The following is a 22,102-nucleotide window of genomic DNA, read 5'->3' on the forward strand; positions in this document are numbered from 1 at the left end:
GTCACTTTTTTCATATTTTAAAATGAAATTTAAATTAAAATGAAAAAAAACATAGAAAAATATATTATTTCTTTTCATATTTGTCGAAGTAACCCACGCATTTATCACACTTCTTTAAAAATTCAACACGAGAATTTGGTAGGGATGAGGCGAAATAAAAGCGCACACGTCTCAAGATTTCAGATGATTGCTCTTCAACTTCACTGAAAATCCAGTTTGGATAATGTTTCTTTATAGACAAAAGGATCTGATAAAGTACGGATTCCGTTGAAAAATAATATTTTAGAAGATGGCACATTTCCTTTTTGGTGTTTTCCACGAAAGATTGCGTTAACTCCATAATTATATTAAACATTTCGGGTTCCAAGTGCTCAGCCATGCTGTTTACCAGAATTTCAAAACATTCTGAACTCACAATGTGTTCTTTAAGGTAAGTGCCATATACGTCCATGTTAAAATGTTTTTTCTTGACTGTAATAGTTGAATTTTTTGAATCTAGTGAAAAAGCAAAGGAGTCCTCAGGATCTATTTTTTTTGGTTTTCTCTTTTTCTGGTTGGGCAACTGGAAAATGTCGTCAATCTCATCTTTTGGGGGCACTCCATTAGCACTACGTATAAGACTCACTTCACCACCAATGCGAGCAACTTCCTTGGATACTTTGTCAAAAATTCCTCTAAAAACAATTTATTTCGAATTTGAACCAATACTTTATTTAATACTTCATACTTACCTTTGATGATTAATCAAGATGTTTATGTTTTTTGTGTCCTTCATCATTAACGTCGCCAATTGTAGGTTGTTTACATTATGCGTAAATAAAATCAACGAATCAGAAAGATCACTCGCATCACAAGATTGATGGGCGTCATAAGGGTTCTAATTAAAAAAATTATTAAAGAAATGAGAAAACAGCTTAGACAGTCTTATACACATAATAAGACCTCACCAATACAAAATTAAGCATCCGTTCACAAGCGGTAAATTCAGAAGCTAATTTCGCGGCAAAATCATCCCTTTTTGCTGTGGAACTTTCACGCTTAATGGGTGTTCTGGAGGCGATAGCCAATGACTTAGGCGTTATGGGGCAATTGTCCATCATTTTCGGCAAATAAAGCGACTCAAGCCTAGCCGTGATGGAATACGATTTAAGCTCAACTTGGCCATCTATCATTTTGTAGACTCCACAATATGGGGTCACCATTACACCTTGGCAAAAAGATGACAATTTCAAAAAATTGTTCCAGTTTTCAAAAGAGCGGTGCTGAGTAACATACGCCATGCAACAATCGATGCTGCTGTTTTGGCCAGTTTTGTCTAGTAAAAATTTAGTTCTTAATAATAATTATTTAGTTTATGATTATATTTTATTTACCCACACAACGTCGGCAACGGAAAACTGGATACATATGCCAGGATCTACTTTGCTCGGCCAATTTTAGGTCACTGACATCATCCACAATCATTACAAAAAATAAGGATGTTAGGGACTGGCCATTTGTATATTTGCCTGGTATAAAATATTTAATTAAATAGTAATAATTTTCTTCTTATGTATAGTCTTACTTTGATTCCAAATCCATCTAAACATCTCAGTATGTATAAAACCCCGTGATCCTAGTCCCTCTTTTGGGTCTCCGAAAAGATGAAACTTTCTTCGTAGAACATCTGACTGATTTGGCGACACCCTAAAGAGCTTGATTTCAAGTTTGTCATATTAGAGGTTTTTTAATTACTTACAGGTCCCAAGTTATATCTTCCCCATGACTTAAGAGCTCGGCAAACTTTTGCTGCACTTCTCTGACCGTGGGAACCAACATTTCTTCATCTTTTGAACTGCTCATTGTTATTCGTTGTTGTTTTCGCCAATGCTCTTGTTGCACATTGCAGATGGAAGTTGCAACTGAATGCGTTTATCGATAGTAAATGTTTTCAAAAGGTATTCATTACATTAACAGATATCAATTAATCACGGTAACGGTTGTTACTGTTTTGAATTGAATTAAATTTAAAAAAGACCTCTTGATTTTCCTTATCAAAGAGCTTTTTAATAACTGTTTGCTTTGTTATGGTCACCCAAATATCGAGTAAACACCGATTACTCTCTCTCTCTTTCGTCTCACATTTATTAACAGAGGCGTGGGCAAGGGGGCCTTTTATTTCATTGGACCGAATAAATTCTTGAAAATGTTTTTTATAAGCAGAATATATATAAAATATTTATTTACCATTGATTTTTAACAATTTTTTAAAATATATATATATATATATAGTATTTTTAAGAAATGATTGCCATTTCATTGCGAAATCTTCTAAGAGAACTTCTTTTGTAGGTAATGAAATATTATATCCCATAATCAAGTTTTAATATGGCTTTATCAAACATCACATAGAGAATTTCCTATAAATTCTTTGGAAGATTTAGGTAACAATATTTAATATCATCCTTTTTAAACAGGCACCTCACGATAGTAACCAATACATTTGGTGCATTTAGTTAGAAATTCTGGTGGAGAATTTGGACTAGTCGAAGCCAAAAAATATTGCATGCGACTTAGAATATCAGAGGAATTATTTTTGATATTAATATAGTCCAAATTGGAGTGCTGTTTCATTATATACAACAGAAACTGATATAGAACGGTTTCTGTGGATAGACTGTGATTTCGCTCGAGCAACAGTTTTTTTCTTGTAGTTTCCATAAAAGTTTGGGTAAACTGAAGAATTAGTCTAAACATTTCGGGTGTCAAGTGTTCAGCCATAATAGTGATTATATCGTTAAAGTTTTCCTGATTTAGAATGTTTTCTTTTACAGTTGTTCCATAATCTTCAAGATTAATTTTATCTCCTTTGATTAGGATTATGGGAATGGTAACATTCACTTCTTTTGGTTCTTTTTTCTCAAGCCCTTTTGAACCGGCTTTAAAAATCTCGCCGAGGTGATCTAAATAAGGGAGTTCACTGGCACCCCGTACAAGATCAACTACTCCCTTGAAACTTTTGGCTTCCTCAGAGAGCTTGTCGAAAACGCTTCTGAAAATGGTTAAAGGTTAGGTAATGGTACACTTTACGTTAGAAACTTACTTAAGTTGATTTCCCAAAAGGCTTCGGCAATTTTGTTCCTTGATCATAGCCGATGCAAGATCTAAGTTTTTCACGCTCTGCGTGAATAAAACTAAGGAATCGGAAAGAGGGCTAACATCTGTTAATCGTTTTCCATCTCGAGGAACCTATTTAAGGCAACCAGTAACATAAATTATTAGGACACGCTTATTGAAATCGCTTACCAAAAGCTGATGTAGTATCTGGTCGGACATCTTTTCTGTTTTTTTAAATTTACAGAAAAATGGTATTTTTAAGTCCTGACTGAGGTGGACAATAGAATTTTTAGAAGTTTTCGCCAGAATCTCGGGTGTTACGCAGAGATTTGTGGAAAATTGATTTCTCAATGGGTTATTGAACCCACCAGTAATATAATATGTTCCTAGCTCAACCTGACCATCAATTAGTCTGTAGACTCCACGTTGCGGGGTTACCATGAACCCAGGAGGCAAATGCGAATCTTTCAGAAATTTATCCCAATCCTCACAACAGTCATACTGATTCACGTAAACCATGCAGCACTCCAAACTGCTATTGTTTTCACCATGATTGTCTTTAAAAAAATGTTAGAAGTTCAAAATATAAACCTATCTTGTGAATTACAGGAATCTAAGATTTTTCTAAAATTTTTTCATTAGTTAGTGAAACAACTTTACCCACGCATCGCCGGCAACGGAAAACCGGATGAAGGACCCAGGATCTGCTTTGCTCGGCCAGTTTTGAGTCGGTGACGTTATCCACAATCATCACAAAAAACAAGGATGTTAGGGACTGGCCATTTGTAAATTTTCCTAGTGGAAAAATTTGGGTCTAGTGGAAGCTCATTAGAAAAATCTCCTCATTTTCTTACGTTGTTTCCAGATCAAATCAAAAAGCGAGGACGTAAAATAAGACTTCACACGATTCAAATGTAAAGCTCTTAGCTTGCGTTTTAGTATTTCTCCCTGACTGGCGAGTAATCTAGTTTCATTCTGTTATAACTTTTGACACTTAAACTTTCCGAATTACTTACAGATCCCAGGTTACATCTTCACCATGGCTTAGTACTTCGGCGAACACCTGCTGAACCTCCCTGACCGTGGGAGCTAAGAAATCTTCATTATCTTCTGATTGGTTCATGGATGCGCTTATCGCTCCAACCTCTTCTTTGTTCTGCAATTTGTGCATCTTTGTTTTGCATTGCAGATGGAAGTTTCAACGAAACTGATTTATCGATAGCTGTTTTAGATTATTGATGCATTAATATTTATTGTAATGGTTTGATAACTAATGCCTAATTCAAAAACTTAAAATTTCTTATCAGATTGCTTTTGATAACAGAAGTTTTCACTGAGTGTATCAAAAAACTATCGAGAGTAGACAGATTTTTTTCTTCCATCTCTATATACCCGGAAAAAGTTAAGAAGCGAAGCAGGAGGGAATTTTCTTTTAAAAGATTTTTATTATTTTATACATTTACATATTTATACGGATAATTTACAGTTGAATTGTTTATTAAGACACTACTATTCTCATCTCATTTCCCATTTTATCTCATGTAAGGTATACACCATTTTCATTGGGCAGAAAGATCTATTTTGGAAATGTGGTAGTAACCCACACATTTTCTGCACTTCTTTAAAAGTTCTGGTGGGGAATTGGGATTATACGAGACAAAGCGGGCTTTGATATGTCCCAAAATATACGAAGATTGCTCTTTAACTTCATTGGGATCCAAGTTTGAAAAATCTTCCAATACGATCCGAATGACTTGATAGAGAACTATATCCGTGGATATATGGTATTTCAGTAGTTGCCACAACTCCTCCCTTGTACTTTCCATAAAGGATTGGGTAAGCTGCAGAATAAGCTGGATCATTTCTGGTTTCAGGTGTTTGGTCATGACGGTAATCAAGATTTCAATATTCTCTTGGTTCTCAATGTTATTTCTTAAAGCGCTCCCTAAGTCTTCTACCTTAATTGTGTTCTTTTCCACTGAGAAACATCTATTATATTGTTTCCTTAATTTTCTATGGAAAAACAAATAAAGATCGTTTTTTGTCGGCACTTCATTTGCACTGCGTATAAGATCTACTTTTCCCTCAATTCGATTTGTCTTCCAGAAAATCGTGTCAAAAACTCTTCTAAAAAGAACAAAAATTAAATGAATAGTAAATACTTTCTTCAAACTTACTTAAGATAATTTCCCAACACGACCGAACTATTTTGATCTTTAATCATTAACGATGACAGGCGAGAGTTATTGATACCGTGTGTAAATAGAGTTAGTGAATCGGATAGATTTTCTGCCTCAATCACTGATTTTCTATGACCAGAAACCTATTTAAGAAAACGTATTATAGAAAAAAAAATAATGCAGTGTGTAGTATCCCGTACCAATAATTGATAGAGTACGCTATCGTACAGTTTTCCTCCCAACTGCACCCTGTAAAGTCCAAAAAAGCCGTCGTATTTTAAGTTGGTAATGCTTTCTGTGGGACGTATTAAGGCTTCTTGTACATCTTCGGCCGATATGCAGCGATCCCTACTTAACATTTTGGTTCGTAGGCGTCCTGGGATGCAATAGGCATTAAGCTCCACCTCTCCATCAATTAGCTTATAGACCCCGCGATTAGGAGTCACCATTAACCCGGGACGTAACCGCGAATTTTGCACGAAGTTATCCCAACCCTCGATAGAGTCATATTGATTCACATACACCATACAGCATTCCAGACTGGAGTTGTTTTGGCCGGTATTATTCTCTGAAATATATTGTGATTTATTTAAAAGTTATTATCAACGATTCATTTATTACCCACACAACGCCGACATCGAAATACAGGGTAAAGATACCATGATCTGCTTTGTTCAGCCAGTTTTGGATCAGTAACATTTTCGACAATCATCACAAAAAATAGAGACGTAAGAGACTGGCCATTTGTATATTTTCCTGTTAATAAAACATTTTAATAACAACTCTGACGTGGAAACTAGGACCTTACTGTAATACCAAATCGAATCGAACAGGTCACCGTTCACTAAACGCATACTATTGGGATCGTCAATTTGGGCCTTAAACTCGTTGACTTTGTTTTTCAGGATGTCTCCCTGATTTGCCGACAACCTGTCTATTAAGCGTTGAAGGTTTTGAGGTGCATATATATTAAATGTACTCCTTACAGATCCCAGGTTATATCTTCGTCATGGCTTAAGAGTTCGGCAAACATTTGCTGCACTTCCCTGACTGTGGGAACTAAAAATTCCGCACTTTCATTTAATTCGCTCATTTTTGCACAAATTTCTTTGTTGTCGTATCTGTTGCACTTTGCAGATGGAAGTTGCAATACTGTGCAACAATCGATAGGTTGATAAATTTAAACATTTACAAAAGATGCCCTGTTTCAGTTATAGTAACGGTTTTCCATGCACTTAACTGTTTATCAATACAGAAATTATTTTTAAAATTTCTAATCGGAAAGCCTTTTAATAACTGTTTGTAATTTTATGGTAACCCAATTTATCGCTTAGATATCGATATTTTTCTGCCATCTAGTGAAACTGGCTCTCTGTTTTTGTTAACAGAGCAGGGGCGTTAGAAAAGGGGACTTTCGACCTTAAGCTCACCGTTTATTTTTGGGTTACACTTCACGAAAGACTACTGTAAATTTTCAAAAACTTAATGATTTAATGTTACTTAATATAATAATACCCCACACATTTGGAACACTTTATTAAAAGTTCTGGGAAAGTATTCGGACTAGCCGAGGCGAAATAATATCGAACACGACTCAAAATATCGGAGGATTGCTTATTAACTTCATTATAATCCATGTTTGGGTGGTGTTTCATTACGCACAATATTATTTGATATAAAACAGTTTCCGTAGAGAAATGGTATTTCAGAAGCTGCCACAACTCCTCCCTGGTTTTTTCCAAAAAAGTTTGAGTAAGCTGCAGAATGAGCTTAAACATTTCGGGTTCAAAATGCTCAACCATGTTTTTTATAAGATCTTCAAAGCTTTCGGAGCATAAAATATTTTCAATTAGAGCGGTTCCGTAATTTTCCAGGTTAACTTCTTCCCCTTCGACTTGGATTTTCTTAATTTGCAGTAAATCCACAGGAACTTCACTGTATATCTCATTTATCATAAGTTTCTTACGATGTATCCTGGTTTTGAAGAGCTCATTCAAATCTATTTCCGTGGGCACTTCGTTGGCGCTGCGTATAAGATCAACTTTTCCTTTGATACGCCTGGTTTCCCCAGATATCTTGTCAAAAACCAATCTGAAAAGTACAAATAATTATAAATGGAATAAAACTTCTAGCATGGTTACTTTAGCCGTTTGCTCAGAATACTGTGATAAGATTGTTCCTTAATCATTGACGATGCCAGGCGGAAATTATTTACACTGTGCGTAAATAAGGCCAAAGAATCAGAAAGCTCAGTTGCATCAGACATTTCATATGCACCACGAGGGTTCTGTTTAAATAAAAATAATTATTTATATAATAAACAATTTTAAAGAACTTTTACCAATAGCTGATAGAGTATCCTATCGTACATGTTTGTTTGAACTCCAGTGGCATATTGAGATAACATTTCGGGCGATATGGAGTGACATTCGCCATGAACCCCTCCCTTGACAAAATACGTTTTAAGCTCAACCTGTCCGTTGACCAGCTTGTAGACACCGCGATTTGGGGTCACCATTAATCCGGGATGCAATCGCGTATTTTCCACAAACTTATCCCAACCCTCAATAGAATCATATTGACTCACATACACCATACAGCAATCCAGGCTGGTGTTGTTTTGGCCGCTGTTATCTTCTAAAATACATATTGATTTACTTGGAAATGTTACGTTATGATTAAAATAAATTTATTACCAACGCATCGCCGACAACGGAATACAGGATAAAGATACCAAGATCTACTTTGCTCAACTATGTTTGGATCGCTGAAATCATCCACAATCATCACAAAAAATAGGGACGTTAGAGACTGTCCATTTGTGAATTTTCCTGTTGGAAAACTTGTGTTTACGAATATACTTCTTAGTGAAAAATATTATCTTACTTTGGCTCCAAATAGAAGTAAACATATCAAATATATGCATATAACTTTTTGAACATGTTTTGCCCTTAAACTCGTCTACTTTAGTTCTTAAAATGGCCCCCTGATTTGCGGACAACCTGTTGACTCAAAGTTTGTAGTAATCCATTTAAGACTCAGATGTTTTAACTCACAGATCCCATGTTATATCTTCACCATGGCTTAAGAGTTCGGCCAACATTTGATGCACTTCCCTGACTGTAGGAACTTCTATTTCTTTATTTACGTTTAATTCGCTCATTTTTGCCACTTTTATTTGTTTTGCAGCTGTTCTCTTCCTATTGCAGTTTCCGATTGCAATTATCGATTGAAATTTTTTACTATACAAATGTAATTGTTTAATGTAGTATTCAAAAGAAATGAGCTTTTTAACGACTAACTAATTTAAATGAGAATATATTGGCATTTCTAATAACAATCTAATATGATAGGCTATCGATATATAGCGCAAGCTACACAACTATCGCAAGCAACAAGAACGAAATTTTTTCTAATCAAACCAAAGTATTTAAAACAAAATTTTAAATTGTATTTAATTTATATTTTTTATTAACTATTGGACTCTAATTTCAATTGATGTTAATAAATAATTTAATTAAGGTGAATAATTGCTAGTAGAACAAACATCTCTAGTCAGAAATATTTAAAGATATTTTAATGACTATTGAATATCGCAAACAAGTAAACAGAAAAACTATAATATTTGTAATTTTATAATGTCACTTCGATCGATATGGTGAGCCTTGTATACATTTTTTATATAGCCGCCCTAATGGTCACCCCAAATATCAATTGTGTATCGATATTGAAGTTCCATCTCTAGGCAAGAGAGAGAGCGGGGTCTCTCGCTTCTCTGTTAACTTTCAGTGGCGTGCAATAGTGGTTTTCATAGGGACCAATAAAATAATAAAACATATAGGTATATAATAATTGCTATTTCTTCTGAATAATTCAATTTTGGTATAGAAAAAAACAACTTTTCAATCCATCAATAATATAAGATTTTTAAATCTAATCCAGTATCGACCTCTTGAAACAATTTTCCTACGCCCTTGTATAAGCTAACAGTGGTTTTGCCGCAATAACAGCTGCAAAGAAAAGAGCGTAACATCAGGAGAGAAAATTCAAAGAATACGGCATTAAAAAGAAGAGGTAAAACGTTCGTTTTCTCAGTTCCAAGCGAGCAAACAATTTAGCACCCTCTTTTCATTCCCAGTTGGAATTATTAATAATTATATATATTTAACAAAGGATTAACTGTTGGGCACAAATATCTAGCAAAAGTACGTCCTTAAATTTCAAAAACGGTTAAAATTATGACTTGGTAATAAAAGAAAGGAAGCCGCGCGGTAAATTTGTTCGATGAGTAGCGGCGGTTTTTCTCCTTTTTTTAAGTTATTCCTTAAAAAAAGTACGCATAAACAATAATACTCAAAAAAAAACAACATAAAACAAATACAAAGTGATTTAAAGTGAGTTTAAAAGCCTGAAAAGAGCAGCGAAAAAAGAGGAAATCCAGGCCCAGCATCCTTCAGCCTGCTTCTTCTTCTTCATCTTCTTTTGCATTCCTTCTCGTCGCGTGTGTATTACTGTGTGCGAGTGTGTGCATGAAAAATGTGTTTAATAAATTTATATTCCAGCTGCCAACAACAAATTAATGCCAAAAATATATGAAAATTCGCCATTGAATGCGAGAGTGTGTTAAATTAGCACTCCCCGATTGCTCTCTCGCTGGCACCAACTCTGTTTTTTAACTGTTACCTAAAAATATGGGTGTGTGTTGGTGTGCGTGTGTGTTTCTTATGGAAATTAATTAAAAAACGCACCTCAGTTGCCCCCTCTCGTTCTGTTAAGTAAAAAGGATCAAAATTGGAGGCAAATGAGGAGGCAGCAAGAAAACCAACAACAAGAAGGTGAATAAAATCATAAAAATCATAAAATGTAAGATATTAATTAAGACAGCAGCGTGTTTTTTTTTTATCTCTTTTGTCCTTTGAGGGTTATTGTCGTCTTTCTTATCAGCATCATTGAAGAGCAGCGTTTTTGTTGTTGCGGGGGCGAGCATTGCTCTCTCGCTCGCTCTTTCCATGTGTGCGGATATTGTGTTTTTTTTTTACATATCTTTTCTTTCGCTCTTTTCGTCGCCTTTAACTTGGCCAGCGGTTTTGTTGCTTTTGTTTCTGGTCGCATGTATGCTCTTCTTTTATTTTTGCCTTTTTCCAACAACAATAAGTGTCTTCAGTTTTTTAGCATGTCGCTGTCGCTGAGGACTGACCTTGAACAAGTTCAGGCACAGTGTCACGCGTGCCTGTTTGTCTGATTGCCATTTTGCTCCTCGGCTCGATATCCTCTTTTTAAGCGCCTTGTCCTTGGCTTGTCCCACTGTGCCGCCTCGCCCCGTCTACCACTTCATAGCTCTCCTTCTTGCTCACTCCCGCCTAAATGTTTGCTCAAGATTGCGAGAGTGTTTACTCAATCACTTACAGTGGAAACCTTCGCTAAATTGGTTTTATACAGTTCAATAGACATTCCCTTTATATCATTTTCATTCGATAAAGTAGACAGAAGTCTTAGTTACCCACCCAAAAGTATTTTTATTTTGTTGTAAAATAAATTTATATATTTTTGTATCATTTCAAATAATAATTTTCTGAAGTTCTATTCGATAAGAATTACAATAATGTGTTTTGTATTTTTGTTTCCATTTACTGATAAAAACTTACTTCAAGCTGGAATTTATTTATAAACTTATGAAACAAACAAATTTATTACAAAGTGATTGCTCTTGTGCCTTCAGCAACTACAGAAATATACATGATTTATTATTTTTCTGTAAAACTTAATTACTTAGTTAAAATATTATATAATATAAGTTCATATTGTGTTTAAGAAGCTTTTATATAAATATTCACCATTAAGAACTATAGATATTACAAAGCTGTATTTAATTAGTTGTCAAGTCTTTAGTTTGAAGTCCATTGTTTGTTGTGTCGCTCTAAATTTCCAATCACATGCTCGCTTGTCAAAGCTCTGAATTTTAATTGCGGCAGCTTCCGCGTGAAGCTCTCGCTCTCTTTTCTCATTGTATCCATCTCCCTCGATCACCTGTCTCTGTCATATGAATTTTTAAAATTTTTTCCAGTGGCCTTTCAGAACATTGTCTTCGCTTTGTTTGTTTGTTTATTTGCGTTATTCGCTGCCGTTGTCGCTACTTTGCGCCCACTTGCGCCTTCTGGCCCACTGATAACTGACGGTGCGAAGCGTTAGACGGCTCGCGGTGTTACTTTTATTGGTCCGTACAGTGACCCCGAGATTCTCCGCCGACGTCACCTCAACGTCAGCGGTTTTAAGCTTTTTGCTTTCTCTTTTACTCCCTCTCACCGCTCAACACCCGCCTCCGTCGAATATTCGATATGTACGAATTGAGTTTAATTACTAAACACTTCAGTTCCAGTGGTTTTGGGAATATATATTTTTAAATCGTATATTAGTAATCTTGCGATATAACCATGTCTCACTCTCTTCTGTAAAAAAATGTATTATTACAATAATGATTCGTTTTTACCATTGATAGTATGTGGTAATTTTTCTTATACTTTGTGTTTGCTTAATACTATTCTAAGTCTTATCTACTAACACTTGGCAGTAATATTGCTTTTATTATCTGAGACCCTCATCTGACAGTTTCATTTTCAAGGCAGCAATAATTTGAAATGCTTTTTTTATTCTTTTCCGTCTAGCACTGATTATTTTGATGTAAAAATAGTAAATTAACAATTTATATACTCATATACTTTAAAACACGATTCTTTGCGTATGGGAATATAATGAAAATGTTTTTCGCAAATTGAAAGATAAAGATGTTGTACCTCATTACACATATTTGCTCAAGTGGGAAAAATTCTATAAATATGGCAAGTATTTGGTATTTATTGGCCGTGTGAATGGATAAAATCCAGACACATGTGGAAAATTTCGCACTGGAGCGAACTTTAACAAAATTCTAGTTTTAATTGATGGTTAAAACGTAGATATTTACGTTGCCCCCTAGTGCCAGGAATGGTTTCTGTTTACTTTAAAATCAGCTGTGTGTGCAATTCCCTAAGCAGCAACAAAAAGTTGCACTGTTCGTACTTGTGAATTTCCATGTAATTTTTACCAGCAATAAATTTGCATAAATGCAAAATTGCATCGAAAAGATAACGAGGAATATGAATGCAGAAGCAAGAAAACTGAGTCATCACACGAGCATTTCGATTGTATTCTTCGGCAAGGCGTCGCCCAAATTCTTGTGGCTTTGAGCATTTTCGATATATATACCTAATACAAAATATATTGTGTTTTGTTCGATCGAGTCCATTGTCCCAAATAAGTTCTGAGAGTGCGTGCAAAAAACCCGTTTTGCCCAGGAGGGCTTCGCAAACTGGACTTTGGCCCGCTGGCCTGTGAAAATGTAAACAAAAGGCGCGTAATTAAATTTTCATACGCAGCTAAGGAATATGTATTCATAAATTATTTAGCGTGCAAGAGAGTAAGCAACCCTGTAGGAAGACCATAAAAGTAGGCACGACTTTAGCTTGGGCGTGTCACCCCTTCTTGTATTTTGCATTTTTATTTCCTTCTTTCACGGACTAACTACTAACAAAAACCTTTCCCCGCTGGCTTTTTAATTGCCAATTTGCGGGGTCCGCTGGTCTGTCACTCAGTCTGTTGTGTCCTTCAATCAGACTGAATGCATTTGTCGCCGCCCTGTCGTCTTTCCCCCCTCAGGATTCTTCCCCACTCCTTGTGATCCCTCTTCTGGGGTTATGAGTAATAGCCTGCACTTTATGTGGCAACGGGAAACTCCGCCAGCCATGTCCTGAATAATGTCCACAAGCAACTATGTATTTTCTACGGCCGCCGGCTGCAGTGGATGAGTTAATTATGGCTTTGTGGTTGTGCACTGCGAGAAATTACCCTTAATTTCCATATAATATCACTTTACAATAATATAATTCAGATATTGTGTGTTTTGGACATCGAAAAAACTAGTATGATTAATTTTCTAAAATTGCTATGAGTTTACGAAGATCATAGAAAAGTGTTGATTATGGCTGAAATTTCGCCAAAAAAGGATTCACAAATTTAAAATAAAAATTGTATTGCTCATATATGTACTAAATACATATATACATACAGACATAAAAAGTACTATTTCACTTTATATAATTAAAGATGCCGTCTTGAGTTGGCGAGGGATACAATTGCTTCATTTGACTGAAAATCAAGTTTATTATAGCCACTTGTCTGGCTTGCCAAATGACTGGGAGTAGTTTCTACGAGTGCAGGCCAACGCCCAACATCCTAGCCACGGGAATTGGGCAAGACGTTGGGATCGTAAATCCAAAGAAGGAGGCGGATAAACCATCGGAGGCTCGGGCAGATTGCATCCGCATCCGTTGACTGCGAGGTCGAATGCACATGGCATTCTACAAGCTCGACTCGGTTGCAGTTGTATTCGCCTAAATATCTGTCTGGCATCGTTATTTAGCATTGCCCTGCAATTTGTTAGCCCACGTGAGGGTGCGTGCTGTCGTGTGTGGAAATGGAAATGAAAATGGGAAAAGTTTGCAGCAAAGCCTACATATGTATGTGAATGCAGTTTCACTCACAAACCGCACCGCAAAATGTTGTTGTCGGCAGGGAAAAACTCCCTCAGCATGTTGTAATTGCGGCATGTTAGCAGCAGAAAACTCGTCTGGGTTTTCCTAAGCCTCCCTCTATGTTTTCTCTCTTTTTTTTTTTTTTTTTTTTTCTGGCAGTCTGCGAAACTCCTTCAAGCCGCTGACTCACATTTTTCGACATCTGGGACAGGGCGAATTTTCCGTGGCTCTCAGCATGATGCATGCACTCAGAAAATCGATTTCAAACGACAATTAAAAACTTTCAATATATGTCGTGACATGAATAATTGCTTAATTACAGCTTAACAAATTGTAATCAATATTTTGTTAACTAATTACCAAAAGACATGATATGTGTTTAGTTTTGATTTGAAAAATGAACTTAGAACCATAGATAGCATTGAAATCTCAGAAAAAGAAATACTATATATCTGAGATTCATAAATGCATTCACCCAATTTAAGTTTAAATTGATATTTAACCTGTCAGACCTCCGACCACTTATTCTGATTAAACAGAAATTTGTTTTGATTTTCAAATTGATTGATTCCAACTGATTTTCTCGGAGTGTGCGAGTCTGCATATGGCATGTGTACATAATCTGTATGTTTGTGAAAACATACAGATGGCTACATTTGTGAGCCATCCACATATGAGAAACATTTGTCTGGCCGACGGCGGGGGTTTAATGTTTAATGCTTGAGCTCTTGACTCCCATTTGACGATGGCGACAGGATGCCAAGTGGTGAATGCAACGCTCTCTGGGCTCTGAAGATGTCTTCAGATTACAGTGACACATATACCATATCCAGCTGGGTCCATTTCCATGCCTCAGTTTTCGAGAAGTCGCCTCACTTTTGGTGCTGCGAATCAATTTAAGACAAATTCCAAGCAATTAAAGATTTTCGCTTTTATTTAAATGAGTTTTGTTTAGTCAGAATATGTATATGAACTTAATTAATTTAACTTAATTTGCTACAAACACTTCGAAAGCTGTTGCAAGGGGTTACATTCCAAGGGGATTTAAATAACATTCCGAATTTATGGGCGTCTAATGGGGAAATATATATAATAAATGGCTTATCTACTATTTAGACTATATATAATATTATTTCTGAATGGGTATATATATATCTTTATTAAACGTAAACACTTTTTAATCATTCAGAGTTAACGTGACTTGCGCCGCAATTACCAACGCCAAAAACCGGTTTTAGAGTTATCCACACCTAAAGCTGTTTTTTCCGCTTAAAAATGATTTTTACCATTTCAGTAGAACCTCACTTACGCAATTTCCACACTTTCAATTGTCTAACTCTTGGCTGCTGATGGATACTAGTGCGTAAATCTAACTTTCTATTTAAGGCAACTCCAACAGACAACTTCAACTGCAATTTTCTGCACTTATTGTTAGAGCCGGTTGTTTGTTTTGCAATATTTTTAAGTAGTTTCTTTTTTGCTAATTACCAGTCCAGACTAAGTGCTCGCATTGTAGCGAGTCGGCCTGTGAAGGCCTTCCACATGTTGTATTTATTTGGTTTGGTATACATAAATATTGTACTCCCGATTGATGGCAATTGCCACAAAGCAGTGCTTGCTGCACGTGAAAGTTGCATTGTATACAAGTGAGGGACAACCTGACAGGCATTCAAAGTGTTTTTGGGCAGTAGCCAAGTTTTTGCAGTGCCAACCTGCTGCCATTCAATGAAAGCCTCCCATCCTCCCTCTGAGGGGAAAATGCTGCCGCCGGCGGGTAACTAATCAAAAGACCGATACGATACCAGATAAACAATAGAAGACGCCTGGGCCTGGGCCGAACTGCAGGCGAATATCTATTGTCACTCTGCTGGTGTAGTTTTTTCTCTATGCTCCCTTCTCCCTCCCCCCTTTTTAGACCACCATAAAATTTAACCTTCGACTTGAAAAAGTTATTTGGCGTTGCTGCTGGCATTTTATCGACTGCAAAATGCCAACCTTTGGCAGACGTCCCAACCCCACAGCCCATTTGTGTGTGAAACCAACTCGTTGGCTCGAAAGTCTAGGCTTATTTTTGTAAAGTTCACGAGAGGTTTTAATGGCAACAAAGGTAAGGTATGTGGGAGAAGTTGGCTCGATTTCAGTAGGTGCAGGGAGTTATCTTTTTATAACCTTTGTATCAACGTCAAACATTTGCTGGGCAATCAGCAGGGTGTGCTTAAGCATATCGAATGATAATTATTGTACAATGTTGTTAATAGATATAAATAATAACTCGCTATCTATATCACATATACACATTACACGTAGCTGCTCGATGATTAGGGTCAAAGGGTAGTGAAGCAATTTCTTAATTGAATTCATATCATGCTCTGACGGGGGGCACTTCATGCAGGTCAGTCAATTAATTTATGAAGAAGACATTCCTCAGCGTTTACCCGGGTGACCATCAGATAATTATCTTCGTTATTAATTGCTCGGTGTTAGTTAAACAAAATTGAAGAAAAAGTAATTCATTTTTGATCAATAATAGTTTGCCATATACGAATATAATAAACTTTTTCAATTTAAATACAAGTAATAAATGTATTATTATGAATACAAACATTTTTAATATCCTTAACAAGTTGAATGTCGTGACTGTTGGCAGTCAATTTCTGCTGAAACCACCCTCGAAGTCAGAACTGCAACAAAACTTCATTTTGCAGTGCTGCAGTCTGGCCTTGGTTGTGGGCCTAAGCCAGCTTGCAGTTCGTTTTTGGCCAGGTTAGCTGGTACCGCACCAAACAGAGTTGGCAAAGGTCAAACGTTCGTTCGTTCGTAATTAGTTTTTGCATATCTTGAGGCCGTCGCATCCGGCTGTTATACCTTTAACTTCCTTTCAATTGGGCCAGATCTGGGTTTTTGTGGTTGGCGTGGCTAAGGACATGGCAACCTTTGCGTGCTACCAATAGCCATTAACAACCATCCAGTTGGTCTCTTTTTAACCATTAACTATGTCTATAGAGAAATATTGACTTCGGCTGGGAATTTACATAAATATAAAAATTTTATAGAGTTTTGCGTGTGGAACGTTCCAACGTTCCGGCCTCAAATTTGTTACGCTTTCCTTGGTAATAAAGAAATAGAGAATATAACTACAGATATAGGTTGGAATAGAGGTACAATCTGTTATTAAATAACTAATCTTATCGAAAGCTAGCTGACTATCTAATCAAAAGTATTTCCAGACTTTGCTAAATAAGAGCCCTTGGGAGAGCTTCAACTCCAGATAATCAGCTGAGTGCAACGAAGTCTTTTGTATACTATTTTAATATTCCACGGATCCAGGGGTATATTGTATTTCAATTACACTTTAAATCATGTGCACACTTTATGGGCATACGTGACCGCAGACTGACTTTTTTGGTCGCAGTCTCAAGAGCTCCTCCTTCTTCATGCTGGCGCACTATCTCCGGACATGTGCATGAGTGCGTTTTCCGGTTGCCTTCAAAAATATCAAAAATATACGTACTCTGAAGAGAGAAAAACAAAATATAAGTAAAAAAACAAGAAAAGTTCAAGTAACTACTTACGAGATTTGTAGAATGTTAAAAAACATTTTAGTTTATCTATTATTGATTGAATATGATTGATGAGTTTCTTATAAACGAAGTCATTTACCTATACGTCCATTTTGTGTGCAAAAAGTAATTTAAGGTTTAAACTTATCGTTTATTGAAGACCCCGATTAGATTATTTTAGCTTATCTTTGGAACCTTATTTAATTTATATTTTGCAAAACCAAAAGACAGATTGAGGATAAGCTTGCATTGTTCTTCATTCACTGCATAGGATTTTTATTTGAGAAGATAATATAAATATTATTCGAGAAATTGTGACTCACATTTAAGATCTCACTTTTCCTCGTAAAAAGATTATAACTAAGATATAATTATCACTTCATTAGTTCCCAAAATCACTAATTAGGTAATCACAAATTCCCTTCCGTTGTTTGATAAGCGTTAATAGGGGTATTAAAAAATATTCCTTAGCTCAATTGATACTTGATACAGCCCTATCTACAAATGATAACGACCAAATAGCCACCGACTTTTATAGCACAACCAGTTAATATGTTTGTACTGCCAGATTTTTAGTCATGGGACGTCATCGATTTCGTTGTCAGTAGTGGTATAATTCACAAAAAGTTGTGCCTCAGTTCGAGGAATTCCTTTATCAATATTGACCAGGCAATCAAGAGCGTGGCCGATAAATCAATAATTTCAACTTATCTTTAAACATTTTCACTTTCGATTAGGGGGAGTAAGAGAAAAGTGGTTGGGCGCACATTCAGTAGAAATTTGGAAGTCCCGGGGAATCCATCAGGTGTTGGTTCGTTTTGAATGAATTATGGCAGATGCGTTTTATTGGCATCGATAGTGGGGAATGCATGACGTCAGTTCAGTGAACTTGTCTCGAGTGCTTCTTCAATTAATTCATGTGCGACCTGTTGACACCTGCTGCTGGTCATTTAGAAAATTGGTCACATGTCATGCCACAGCCAATTGGCCTAATGCTTTGGGTCATTATCGCATTGGCGATAAGCTGGCCTTAAGTGGACATTCAGTGAGCGATTACCAACTAACTGTTTTCTTTACCTTTTTGCCGTTGCAGACACTTGGACCTGGAGTTAAATGGCCAAGGCACGCAGAAAACGCTTCCGTCTGAGGTGTCCGGATATAGAGTTAGATCCAATTACAAGCCGCTAGGATGGATAAGCGATCGTTGTGCCTGCTGCTCATCTGCATTAATTTGTGCCTGGTCATTTGGCTGGTCAGTGTGCAGCAGTCGCCGATGCTGGAAGCGGAAATCATCACTGATTCCAGCGGAAGTGGCAGCAGCAGCGGCAGTGGCAGCATCAGTAGCACACCACAGCCGCCAAATAGTGCCAATGGATTGCGGAGGAGCAGGAGCAAACCAAACCAAATATACCAGCCTAGTCGCACTCCTAGTAATAACGATAGTAGTAGCCTAGTTAGCAACACATTCGATAACCACCTGGGAACGCCCCCATCTCTGGCGTCACAAACACCCTCCCCCCCTGGGAGCAGTATGCACCTTATGGACCTGCCCAATTTCGTCTATCTGATAGATCAGCCCGCCTGTGATAAGGATGTTCGGGTACTGATATTGGTCCATTCGGCCGTTAAGAATGTTGAAAAGCGGCGACTCATCCGAGAGACGTGGGCAAATCGAAGCTATATTGACCAGACGCCACTGAGGGTTATCTTCTTGGTGGGCGGTGTGGGTCCGAATTCCGAAGAATGGCAGCAATTTTTGGGACGCGAGAACCACATGCACGGCGATCTCATCCAGGGCAACTTTCGGGATGCCTATCGCAACATGACCTACAAGCATGTGATGGCCCTCAAGTGGTTCAACGAGAAGTGTGAGCATGCCCAGCTGTTGGTGAAAGTGGACGACGATGTGTTCATGAACACGCCGCAGCTGGTCAAATACTTGGCGACTCCTGATTTGCCAGAGAATTCGATGCTCCAAGATCCGGATCTCATGCTCTGCCGAGTCGTCCGTCACTCGAGGGTCAAGCGTTCGTATCGGGTAAGTTTTTCCTATGATATATTTTTTTCTTTTTCATTGGAAGAGCTTATAAAATAATGCAATTAAAAACTAATTAACATCAAACCTAATAAAGTAATTTGCCACGAGAATGATTACAGACAAAATATAATTCGAGCTATCTTATCAGACATTATTGACTGATAGTGTAAACCCTCTTGTAACTGTCAAGTTAATAACCGAAATTAATTTGTTTTGCAGTCCAAATGGCGGGTGACCTACAAGGAGTACCCACATCGGTTCTATCCGGAATACTGCCCAGGGATGGCCATTGTCTATGGACCGGACGTAGTGCGGCGGCTTTACGAGGCGGCTCAAAAATCCAAATACTTTTGGGTGGACGATGTCCTGATAACGGGCATTCTGGCCGAGGAGACGGCCAGCAAGATCACACCAATGAAATATTACCTCGAGTCGAAGGACGTTTATAATCTGCTTAATGGAGATGCTGATCTTGAGGATCCACCGTTTCTTTTCACAAATCATGCCATTAAACCGGACGAGAGCATGGCCATTTGGCAGATGGCGCTGGACCGAATCCAGAGGCCACTACTCACCCATCCCGCCTACTCATCCCCATCCGCCGCTTCCAAATCCGCACAGATAGTGCCAAGTGCGATAATTTCCGAGGCGGCCCAGACGAGCTCCACCGCCCTCAGCTAGTTTGACTGGCACAACTCGATGGATTACGTTTAGTTTCTTTGGCTGTTCAGTTTTAGGGTTTCGTTAAGCTTTAATTTTAATTCGTAGTTATCCCTAATGTTAACTAATTAATGATAGGTAGCATTTTTTGTCGAGACGAAATCAACGGAACATTGCAAGTCAAGTGAACCACCAACCACCTGCCTACAATCATTCGTATCATATGAACCGTAACTAATCTAAGGATTCTACTGATAGTCATGTACATTATTGCAATGCGAAACGCTCACCAACAGAAAACCAGAAGACAGAAAACAAACATGAAAACCAACATACAACACCAAACAAAAAACTCAAACTCAAACACCAACAACAATAAGATGAGCGTAATACCTTAAGAACAACTCTTAACTCTTAAGAACCCTACAATAGTACTTAATAAACGATATAATGGTAAAACGTTAGGAGAAAGCTACAAACAAAGCAGACAAACTGATGAGGATTCAAAAGTGTTTAGTGAAATCAGTGAATAACCAAACCAAATATTGAATTCGAAATGGGCCGCATGACAACGGACGGGAGTATTTATTAAAAACAAATATATATATATATATGTACGTAGGGACAAATGAGATACGGATCGAGTCGTGCGCTTGCATAATATTTAACTATTTTTTGTAAAAGTATGTATTTTGTAGCCATCCATCTCTCTGTATCGTTTCGATCCTAGTATTCCAGCATAGCCAATGGATGGAAAAATCTGAATCTGAATCTGAATCTGAATATGCACACATTTATACGGATATACTGAATTAAAATAATGGATAACATAAGTGGGAACAGAAATGCCAGGAACGTTAACATGAAATATCAAAAAAATAAATAATAATAATAAATAGTAAATTGTACGGTCCGAGAACGCTGAAAACGATGAACGAACGAAAACTGTAACAAATGAAATTTATAAATGTGTAATGAAATTAATTAAATGTTCAAGTTTGTCAGAAATTATATGAAAATCATTTCAAAATACAAATTACAAACGAAAAAAATTTGTTTTTCTTTTTCTGATTTTTGAAATTTGCTTGTGAATGAACTGCTTTAGTCTTACTCAAGCAGTGCTAAGCAGAGTACAGAGAAAAGGAGACGACTATAGTATACGTACTAGTTTTACGGCTACCAGCTTCTGTTTGATTTTAAGGAAAGCAGTTCAAAAGAGCAGTTGAGTTTCATAACAAGCAGGTTTCGGATGTGATTGAGTTTTAATTGAACAAGCAGTTCTTACAGAAAAAGAGAAAGAGACAACAATATAGGCAAAATACGTTTCATAGCAACCAGTTTCCTGTGCTTGACATTTGAAAAGTTGGCGCGCAATTCAAAAACTGACAACTACACGAACTTTACTGAATAATTTAAAGCTTTTCAATACATTCGTGCCTCGACATATTTGCACTTGACCAGGACACGCCCGCACTTGTGCTAATTCACCTGTTTGCCGTGTAAATAATTCATTGTGAGCCTGGAAACCAAAGACCCATTTAAGCAGCTGCGTTCAAGGACTTTAAAATCACCCACCACGTTTAACCGAAATGCGTTGAATTAATTTTCGAGTAGCACTTATTTGGAGCCCAAACGTATGTATTGGTAATACCCCCCCGATGACAAGTAATTGTTTTTTATTCCCACGCCCCTCGCTTTGACTTTGACATTCTAGTGTGAAAGGGAAAAAGCAGACAAAAAGGAAATGGATGTGGCAAGGACCCTTGATGACGTGTGTGCGGAAAGCCAATTGTTGCATTACCGCGGCGTCCATTTCGCTCTGATTAGTCGTTCAGTGCTATTCGACTGGCCAGCCAGTGCGGTCATAGTTCAGCTTTGGGATTAAATATTGACTTTCGAACGGACAGGACATGGCAGCAATGGCTTCGGTAAGTGCTAAGTCTAGATGAAGGTGGTCATTAGGTGAACACTTCAAGGCGTTGATTATCCTAGATTGCTTTG

At 37.2% G+C, this 22,102-nt stretch overlaps 6 protein-coding genes across 15 annotated transcripts in view; 2 read left to right on the forward strand and 4 right to left on the reverse strand.

Moving 5' to 3' along the window:
• Positions 1–48: 48 nt before the first annotated feature.
• On the reverse strand, positions 49–2,008 carry LOC108108135. The gene is made up of 6 exons (XM_017216061.2): positions 1,739–2,008; positions 1,565–1,686; positions 1,374–1,508; positions 948–1,315; positions 732–877; positions 49–674 (listed from the first exon to the last, which is right to left on the reverse strand). Exons 1-6 carry the CDS (start codon positions 1,840–1,842, stop codon positions 65–67), a joined length of 1,485 nt encoding a protein of 494 aa, XP_017071550.1. The 5' UTR covers positions 1,843–2,008; the 3' UTR covers positions 49–64.
• Positions 2,009–2,355: 347 nt separating this feature from the next.
• Positions 2,356–4,279, reverse strand: LOC108108213. 5 transcript variants are annotated; one of them, XM_017216175.1, is made up of 6 exons: positions 4,113–4,279; positions 3,951–4,048; positions 3,757–3,891; positions 3,286–3,653; positions 3,083–3,228; positions 2,356–3,031 (listed from the first exon to the last, which is right to left on the reverse strand). In XM_017216175.1, exons 1-6 carry the CDS (start codon positions 4,265–4,267, stop codon positions 2,449–2,451), a joined length of 1,485 nt encoding a protein of 494 aa, XP_017071664.1. In that variant the 5' UTR covers positions 4,268–4,279; the 3' UTR covers positions 2,356–2,448. The 5 variants fall into 5 exon arrangements, with proteins under 5 accessions (XP_017071664.1, XP_017071663.1, XP_017071665.1 ...); XM_017216174.1 differs by having other exon boundaries at positions 3,951–4,060; XM_017216176.1 differs by lacking the exons at positions 3,951–4,048; positions 4,113–4,279 and having other exon boundaries at positions 3,761–3,783.
• A 242-nt stretch (positions 4,280–4,521) lies between these two features.
• LOC108108214 lies at positions 4,522–6,576 on the reverse strand. 3 transcript variants are annotated; one of them, XM_017216180.1, is made up of 6 exons: positions 6,263–6,573; positions 6,085–6,206; positions 5,898–6,032; positions 5,477–5,844; positions 5,274–5,419; positions 4,522–5,223 (listed from the first exon to the last, which is right to left on the reverse strand). In XM_017216180.1, exons 1-6 carry the CDS (start codon positions 6,367–6,369, stop codon positions 4,656–4,658), a joined length of 1,446 nt encoding a protein of 481 aa, XP_017071669.1. In that variant the 5' UTR covers positions 6,370–6,573; the 3' UTR covers positions 4,522–4,655. The 3 variants fall into 3 exon arrangements, with proteins under 3 accessions (XP_017071669.1, XP_017071670.1, XP_017071671.1); XM_017216181.1 differs by lacking the exons at positions 6,085–6,206; positions 6,263–6,573 and having other exon boundaries at positions 5,902–6,035; XM_017216182.1 differs by lacking the exons at positions 4,522–5,223; positions 5,274–5,419 and having other exon boundaries at positions 5,728–5,844; positions 5,902–6,032; positions 6,263–6,576.
• Positions 6,577–6,694: 118 nt separating this feature from the next.
• On the reverse strand, positions 6,695–8,562 carry LOC108107650. Its single transcript, XM_017215236.1, has 6 exons — positions 8,333–8,562; positions 8,163–8,278; positions 7,973–8,107; positions 7,618–7,913; positions 7,418–7,563; positions 6,695–7,367 (listed from the first exon to the last, which is right to left on the reverse strand). Exons 1-6 carry the CDS (start codon positions 8,437–8,439, stop codon positions 6,773–6,775), a joined length of 1,395 nt encoding a protein of 464 aa, XP_017070725.1. The 5' UTR covers positions 8,440–8,562; the 3' UTR covers positions 6,695–6,772.
• A 794-nt stretch (positions 8,563–9,356) lies between these two features.
• LOC108108086 (lactosylceramide 1,3-N-acetyl-beta-D-glucosaminyltransferase A) lies at positions 9,357–20,565 on the forward strand. 4 transcript variants are annotated; one of them, XM_017215975.2, is made up of 4 exons: positions 9,357–9,670; positions 9,839–10,111; positions 18,497–19,441; positions 19,661–20,565. In XM_017215975.2, exons 3-4 carry the CDS (start codon positions 18,593–18,595, stop codon positions 20,120–20,122), a joined length of 1,311 nt encoding a protein of 436 aa, XP_017071464.1. In that variant the 5' UTR covers positions 9,357–9,670; positions 9,839–10,111; positions 18,497–18,592; the 3' UTR covers positions 20,123–20,565. The 4 variants fall into 4 exon arrangements, with proteins under 4 accessions (XP_017071464.1, XP_017071465.1, XP_017071463.1 ...); XM_017215976.2 differs by having other exon boundaries at positions 9,357–9,481; XM_017215974.2 differs by having other exon boundaries at positions 9,357–10,139.
• A 1,431-nt stretch (positions 20,566–21,996) lies between these two features.
• Positions 21,997–22,102, forward strand: part of LOC108107737 (band 7 protein CG42540) — a 36,875-nt gene continuing 36,769 nt past the window's right edge. The window contains exon 1 of the mRNA XM_017215392.2: positions 21,997–22,029. Within this exon, the coding sequence (XP_017070881.1) occupies positions 22,012–22,029 (18 nt within the window). The 5' untranslated portion in view covers positions 21,997–22,011. The remainder of the gene's footprint in view (positions 22,030–22,102) is intronic.

This window comes from Drosophila eugracilis, unplaced genomic scaffold (genome assembly GCF_018153835.1).
Source record: "Drosophila eugracilis isolate 14026-0451.02 unplaced genomic scaffold, ASM1815383v1 contig_2088, whole genome shotgun sequence".
NCBI classification, from domain to species: Eukaryota; Metazoa; Arthropoda; class Insecta; order Diptera; family Drosophilidae; genus Drosophila; species Drosophila eugracilis.

Coding starts and splice junctions, on each gene's coding strand:
- LOC108108135 (XM_017216061.2), bottom strand. CDS start 1,842: ATGAGCAGTTCAAAAGATGAAGAAATGTTGGTTCCCACGGTCAGAGAA. Junction 1,316..1,373: donor CCGTTGCCGACGTTGTGTGG/GTAAATAAAATA, acceptor AATTTTTACTAG/ACAAAACTGGCCAAAACAGC. Junction 878..947: donor GGATGCTTAATTTTGTATTG/GTGAGGTCTTAT, acceptor TTTTTTAATTAG/AACCCTTATGACGCCCATCA.
- LOC108108213 (XM_017216174.1), bottom strand. CDS start 4,267: ATGCACAAATTGCAGAACAAAGAAGAGGTTGGAGCGATAAGCGCATCC. Junction 4,061..4,112: donor GAAGATGTAACCTGGGATCT/GTAAGTAATTCG, acceptor GAATGAAACTAG/ATTACTCGCCAGTCAGGGAG. Junction 3,654..3,756: donor CCGTTGCCGGCGATGCGTGG/GTAAAGTTGTTT, acceptor ATTTTTTTAAAG/ACAATCATGGTGAAAACAAT.
- LOC108108214 (XM_017216180.1), bottom strand. CDS start 6,369: ATGAGCGAATTAAATGAAAGTGCGGAATTTTTAGTTCCCACAGTCAGG. Junction 5,845..5,897: donor TCGATGTCGGCGTTGTGTGG/GTAATAAATGAA, acceptor AATATATTTCAG/AGAATAATACCGGCCAAAAC. Junction 5,420..5,476: donor GCGTACTCTATCAATTATTG/GTACGGGATACT, acceptor TTTCTTAAATAG/GTTTCTGGTCATAGAAAATC.
- LOC108107650 (XM_017215236.1), bottom strand. CDS start 8,439: ATGAGCGAATTAAACGTAAATAAAGAAATAGAAGTTCCTACAGTCAGG. Junction 7,914..7,972: donor CCGTTGTCGGCGATGCGTTG/GTAATAAATTTA, acceptor TATGTATTTTAG/AAGATAACAGCGGCCAAAAC. Junction 7,564..7,617: donor GGATACTCTATCAGCTATTG/GTAAAAGTTCTT, acceptor TTATTTAAACAG/AACCCTCGTGGTGCATATGA.
- LOC108108086 (XM_017215974.2), top strand. CDS start 18,593: ATGGATAAGCGATCGTTGTGCCTGCTGCTCATCTGCATTAATTTGTGC. Junction 19,442..19,660: donor GGGTCAAGCGTTCGTATCGG/GTAAGTTTTTCC, acceptor TTTGTTTTGCAG/TCCAAATGGCGGGTGACCTA.